General features: G+C 47.7%; 1 protein-coding gene across 1 annotated transcript; it reads left to right on the top strand.

Moving 5' to 3' along the window:
- The first annotated feature begins 2,802 nt into the window (after positions 1-2,802).
- LIAT1 (ligand of ATE1) lies at positions 2,803-6,197 on the top strand. Its single transcript, XM_059147418.1, has 3 exons — positions 2,803-2,808; positions 3,067-3,487; positions 5,654-6,197. The coding sequence occupies exons 1-3, from the start codon at positions 2,803-2,805 to the stop codon at positions 6,109-6,111; spliced, it is 885 nt and encodes a 294-aa protein (XP_059003401.1). The 3' UTR covers positions 6,112-6,197.

Raw genomic sequence — 6,197 nt, 5'->3', positions numbered from 1 at the left:
ATGGAGTCTTACATTGGGTTCCTTGCTCAACATGGAGTTTGCTTCTCCCTCTCCCTCTATCCCTCACCCCTGCTCGTGCTCTCTCTCACTCGCTCTATCAAATAAATAAATAAAATCTTAAAGAAAAAAAACAACAAAAAATGCAAACCCCAATATACTAAAAATGCATTCCCGAGGTCCTGGATGGCTCAGTCGGTTAAACATCCAACTCTTGATTTTGCCTCAGGCCATGATCTCATGGTCATGGGATTGAGCTCTGAATTGAGCTCCCCACTCAGCAGGGAATCTGTCTTTCCTTCCTCTGCTCCTCCCCCCACTCACACTCCTTCTCTCTCTCTCAAATAGATGAATAAATAAACTCTTTTAAAATAATGTATTTCTTTGCTGGATGTGAATTTTCTCTTTCAAAGCTGACTGGCTGGCTCAGCATAACCTCAATGCAACCTTCACCAAAATCAAGAATAGAAATGTGGGCAAGCTGTTTCCTGCCAGATGAGCACCCAGGCAAGGAGGACCAGCTGAGAGGGAACACATGCCAGCCTTTCTTGGAAAGGGAGAAAAGATAGCCTTTCCAAGCACCTGTCTGCAAGCACCAGGGGGGAGTAGGGCAGTGTACCTGGAAAGTAAACCCTGACATCTCATCCAGCAGGTGATCATCTGCGCAAAGGATCTCTGTCATTTACACCCCCACTTAGCTCCTAGGGAGAAAAGCAGATAGGTGAGGGGCAGATTCCAAGCATTCACCATGTAGAGAGTTGTGCTGGACAAAACTGGGAGCTTGCCAGTGTCTGAGAGGACTGAATAACAGAAGGGTCCCTTACAGAGTGATGTGGCCACACATGCCTGTGTTTGGGTCAGTATTAATGACTGTCATTACTGAGCAGAAGAGTGCCAAGCTTGACAGAGCTGATGCAATTGCCATCAAAATCCCAACAGGCTATTTGAAGAAATAGATAAGATGATTTGGAAAATGTAGATGGAAAAGCAAAGGCTCTACAATAGTCAAAATAATCTTCAAAATGAACAGAGCCAGAGGGCACAAACTACCTGATACCAACATTTACTACAAAGCTGACCAGAACCAGAGGGATGCCTGGATGGCTCAGTCAGTTAAGTGTCTATCTTCAGCTCAGGTCATGATCTTAGGGTCCTGGGATGGAGCCCCACGTCGAGCTTCATACTCAGCGGACAGTCTGCTTCTCCCTCTCCCTCTACCCCTCCTCACCCACCCCCCACTTAGGCTCTCTCTCTCTCTCAAATAAATAAATAAAACAAAATTTTAAAAAGCTTATAATAACCAGGACAGTGTGGTATCAGTGGAAAGAGAGATAAATACATTGATGCAACAGAACAAAACCCAGAAATGGATTCATATAGTTAGTTGATTTTCCCAAAAAGTGCCAAGTCAAGTCAATGGGGAAAGGAATGTTTCTTCAATGGAAATTGCTGAATCAACTGGAAATCCATTTGGGAAAAAGTGAATCTTGAGCCTTATCTGACCCTTATTCAGAAAATTAATTTGAGGTGGATCATGGACCTAACTTTAAACTCCGGGACCAAAAAGCTTCTTGAAGAAAACAGAAGGCTATCTTTGTGATTAGGAATAAGGGAAGACTCTTCAGGCAGGCTACAAAAAAATGGCTTCTGCAGAATTTAAAATGTCTGTTTATCAAGAGATACTATGAAGAAAATAACTGACAAGCTGCAGACCTGGAAAAATATCTTTGCAGCCTAACACTGACAAAGGATTTATATGCAAGACACGTGAAGAGCTCTTACAAATTGACACTAAAAATAAAAACATTCCAGTTACAAAATGGGAAAAGACTTCTGACAGACACCTCACAAAGTAAGATACACAGGCAGCCAACACACAGTTGAAAAAGTACTCAACATCGTTAGTCCTCAGGGAAATGGTTTACAACCACAGGGAAATATAACTTCATATAAACTAGAATGTCTAAAATAAAAAATTGATGCTCCAGTTACTTATTGCTGCGTATCTTGTCACCCCAAAACTTAGAAATGTCAGTATAATCATTTATTATCTATATTTATTATCATATATTATATGACGATATAATCATTTTATTATCTCTTACAATTTCTTTGGGTCAGGAACTCAGGAAGGGCTTGGCTGAGAGAGACTGGCCTGGGAGGTAGGGGAGGTCGCTCCTGCTGTTGCACTCAGACTCTAGCTGGACATGGGAAATCAGGGACTGGATAGCTGGGGCATCTCGCGCTCTCTCTCTTCATGGTCTCTCTCCTTTTTATGGTCTTTCCATGTGGTCTAGTTTGGCTTCTTCACAGCATGGCAGCATCAGGGTACTCAGACTTCCTTCCTGGGGGCTCAGGTCTCCAGAGCTAACAAGGATGCTGTTGCATTACGTTTTCTGACCTAGCTAAGAAGGGACAGCATCAGTTTCACCACATCCCATGGGTTACAAGTGAGTCGACCAAACCCACCTAGATTGAAGGAGAGGGGAATTAGACTCTGTCACTTGATGTGAAGTGGCAAAATTCTCGAAGAGCACGGCGGGAAAGGCACTATTACTGCAGCCGTTTTTGGAAAATACAATCTGTGGTGGATAAACCTGTCAAGAAAAGCAGACAGATCACACCAGGCCTTGTAAGGTATTGTGACGGGGACCCACTGGAAGGCTTTAGGCGAGAGACTGAAATTCGCCAGCCAATTGTCTTTAAAAGTTCGTGGCAGCGGGTGTGCGGATAAAGATCTTGCGAGGAGGCTTTGGAAGCAGAGAGACCATTTAGGACGGGGGTCCAGAAGCTCAAGTGCCAGGCATGGCCGTGAGTCCCCGCCAGGATGAGGGAGGGCCACCAGGTTTCCCCTGGTCTAGCTGTTTTGCTCACTGAGAACCACGGAGAAGTAAGTTTGTTGGAAACACGTTGGACTGACTTGAAAGGCCAGGGTAGACGCTTGAGACTGGAACTCGGGACATAAAAATTTAGGGAGACGACAACAGCATTTTAAAAGGCACGGAGGTGGACTTACGTGTCAGGACAAGTTTTATACACTCTCCCCTCACTCCTCCCCGACGAACCTAGGACTGTGCAGAGGTCTCCCGCAGGCTGAAGGACGCATGCGCACACCTACGCTCCCGGGCGGCCGCTCCTGGATTGCGCACGCGCGGTGTGTGGCGGTCGCCATGGAAACGCGTGGCGCTGACCGGGCGCTCAGCTCTTGCGGCCGCGGGCTCGGCGGCAGGGGTCTCCGGCTGTCCCTGGCGCAAGTGGCAGCGCTTGCAGCGCGGAGGGCTGATGGACTGCCGCGGTGTGGTAGGGGCCTCGGGGTACGGCGAAGAGGGCGAGGACGATGAGGACGACGAGGAGGAGCGAGAGGGTGGCACTGTGGGCTGCCTGGGGGCCAAACTGCCCCCCATCGCAGGCAGCGCCTCAGAATTGAACAAACGGAAGGTGAAGAAGAAAAAGAAGAAGAAGAAGACCAAGGGGTCCGGCAAGGGGGACGGTAAGAGGAGCAACTAGCGCAGCAGCCTAGGCTCCAGTACCACAGTTTCTTCTCCGAGGTCACCTGTCCTCACTCCTCACAGAGACCGCCATCTACTTGGGGACCACTTCAGACCAGAGACAGAAACTCGCCAGTCCCAAACAGAGGTCCTCCCGCTCTCCACACATACCACTTAACGCAGCACAGTAATGCCCCAGCCCTGCCCATAAAAACCATACATGTCCACAGGACCCCAAGTCCTGCATGGAGAATTCTCAACATTCGTGGAGACCCTCTACCCCACAGAGATCCCCAACACCCCCAGCGTTATTCCTGCAGAGCTTCCCAGCTCCACACAGGAACTCAGCTTTGCATGGACACCCTCTCCATTTCCTAATCCCTCAGCTAAAATTCAGAATCTTAAATAACCACACTTTCCCCAAAGAAATGTCAAGCCGTCCTACAGAGATACCCTCATCTTCACCAAGACTTATCCCAAGCCCAAGATACTAAGACACTGGTGACAAACAGTCACAGAAACACAGGATTTTGCTTTCTGCCCCATGTGTTAGGGGCACCTGCCTTCTTGATGTTATGTAGACTTACTGTAAATGCATAGAAAGAATCCTTCCTGCACAGGCTGTCTCCTGCCCTCAACTACACATGCACCATCACACCAGTCACTGCTACATAATCCCCAACACCCTCAACAACACCCCCGATAGCATTATAACCACCAAAAATATAACTAAAGTACAGATACCTCAACCAGCACACACATTCCCAGGCGACACATACATATGGGTACTTGGCTACACACTCAGGTGCATAACCCCCACCTCCCACAAACACTTCATACACACGCCAACACCTGCCACAAGCCCATAGAGTACCAATATTTCACCAAGTTCCTGTTTCAGCAGCCTTTGGATTTCTTGATAAAGGCACTGAGCACCCAGTGTATGGGAGAGTGAGTGTAATGATGACATAGAAGGCACCTGCCTCTGAGTGCTGTTTCCACTGGTGTGGTCCCTTTCTGGGCCTTTGACTGTCAGGGAGGTGGCTCTTACCTCTAGCACAGGTAGTCCTTAGTTCAAGTTTCTGGGCCCTGGCCTATTGTGTGTAGAGCTGGCATTGCTTGTAAGCTGGAGGCAGGGGGAGTGGCAGCCTTCCCCACATCATCCTTGTGGTTTGCGAAAGGGAGCAATAGGAAGGTTATAATGAATTCCTCCGGTGGAATCTTCATAGGCAAAAAAAAGTTCTGGAGTTGAGGTCAGAAAGCCCCACGTGTATCTGCAAAACCAAATTAGGAAACTTACTGTCTTTTGGCCTAGTTTCTGACTCTGGAAAGAATAGTGGCATGTAACTCTTACGGTCAGCAGGGGACACCAAATAGTTTTTGAGGAATAGGAAGAAAGAGAAATGCCCAGAGAGGATTATTTTCTTATTTTCTCTTTTTTTGCGTGGGGGGGGGGGGGTTGTCTGTCTACCCAAAAAGCAGAAGGATAGGCTGATGAAAGAACCACAGCTTACAATATTTTATATAAGGGCTCTATAATTCAGAAATGGTATTAATGTAAAAAACAAAACAAACAAACAAAAAAACAACAACAAAAAAAACCACCTCAGTACAGGCCACACAGCAGAAATAGTTCCTGACTGGGCATGATATTGCTTTCCACAATCAGATTTAGGAAGCTTTTCTGTTTTCTCCATTCTTCCCATCGTAAACAAGTCCAGACTCCAGGTGGAGTCATAGACTCTTTAAACTGCTCGGTACCTGGGTGAGATAAAGAGCATGAATGGCACGGTGGAAAGAATAGGAACAGGGCACTGGGATCCAGGCCTATGTTCACATCCTGGCCCTACCTCTCACTATGTAATTTTGGTAAGGTAGACTTTTGGGGTTTCAGTATCCTCACCTGGAAAATAAGGCTTATCACCTTTATCCAAAGGACCCGGCCTATAGTGTGTTTTCAGTAAACCGTTCGTTCATCTTTCCCCCAAATTACTTGACCGAAAGCCTAGAGCCAGTGGGTATATAGGAGGCCCTTGGGCTTGGCTCTTTGAGCCCTAGGTCAGGAAGGGTCTCCATGCCCTTACATCTCTGGGGATTTGGGCATCACACCTGCGCAGGCTGAGGGCAAGCCTGACCACACAGGCTAACACCCTTGATCTGCTCAGCAGATAAACAGCAGAGTCGGTGCCTGAGGAGTCAGCAGCTGTCCTCATCCTTTCACGACATCTTAAGTTCCAGCAGAGATCATGGCCCCAGGCAAGAGCACAAACAGGACAAAGGTGAACACAAGCCCATCCCGCCTTACTCCACTGTAAATCTCCCCCATTTCGCGGAAATAGAAGAGAACCTCTCCAACCACATCAACGAAAGCCTGCGCTGGGACGGAGTTCTCGCTGACCCAGAGGCAGAAAAAGAAAGGATTCGCCTCTATAAGCTGAACCGGAGGAAGCGGTACCGCATTTTGGCCCTCAAGGGCTTCCACTCTGACCTGGGTGGCGAGGAGAGCCCTGAGAACCTTCTGTACCTCTGCGATAAAGACAGCAGCTCAGATGGCAGGTCCTGCTTTGAAGGAAGCCTCCCTCCCAAGCTGCTGCCCTCTGACCTGGCTGCTGCTGCGCCAGAGTGAAAATCCAGCCTGACGCTTTCCCTGAACCACCAGCTTTTGTGTTACCAAAGAATAATAATAAAAGGAAATCAGACTGTCTGAAGGAA

This window comes from Mustela lutreola, chromosome 15, assembly GCF_030435805.1.
Source record: "Mustela lutreola isolate mMusLut2 chromosome 15, mMusLut2.pri, whole genome shotgun sequence".
Lineage (NCBI taxonomy): Eukaryota > Metazoa > Chordata > Mammalia > Carnivora > Mustelidae > Mustela > Mustela lutreola.
Note: the sequence above shows the minus strand (reverse complement) of the source record. Positions and strands in the feature narration are given on the sequence as shown.

Coding starts and splice junctions, on each gene's coding strand:
- LIAT1 (XM_059147418.1), top strand. Junction 3,488..5,653: donor GGGGTCCGGCAAGGGGGACG/GTAAGAGGAGCA, acceptor TCTGCTCAGCAG/ATAAACAGCAGAGTCGGTGC.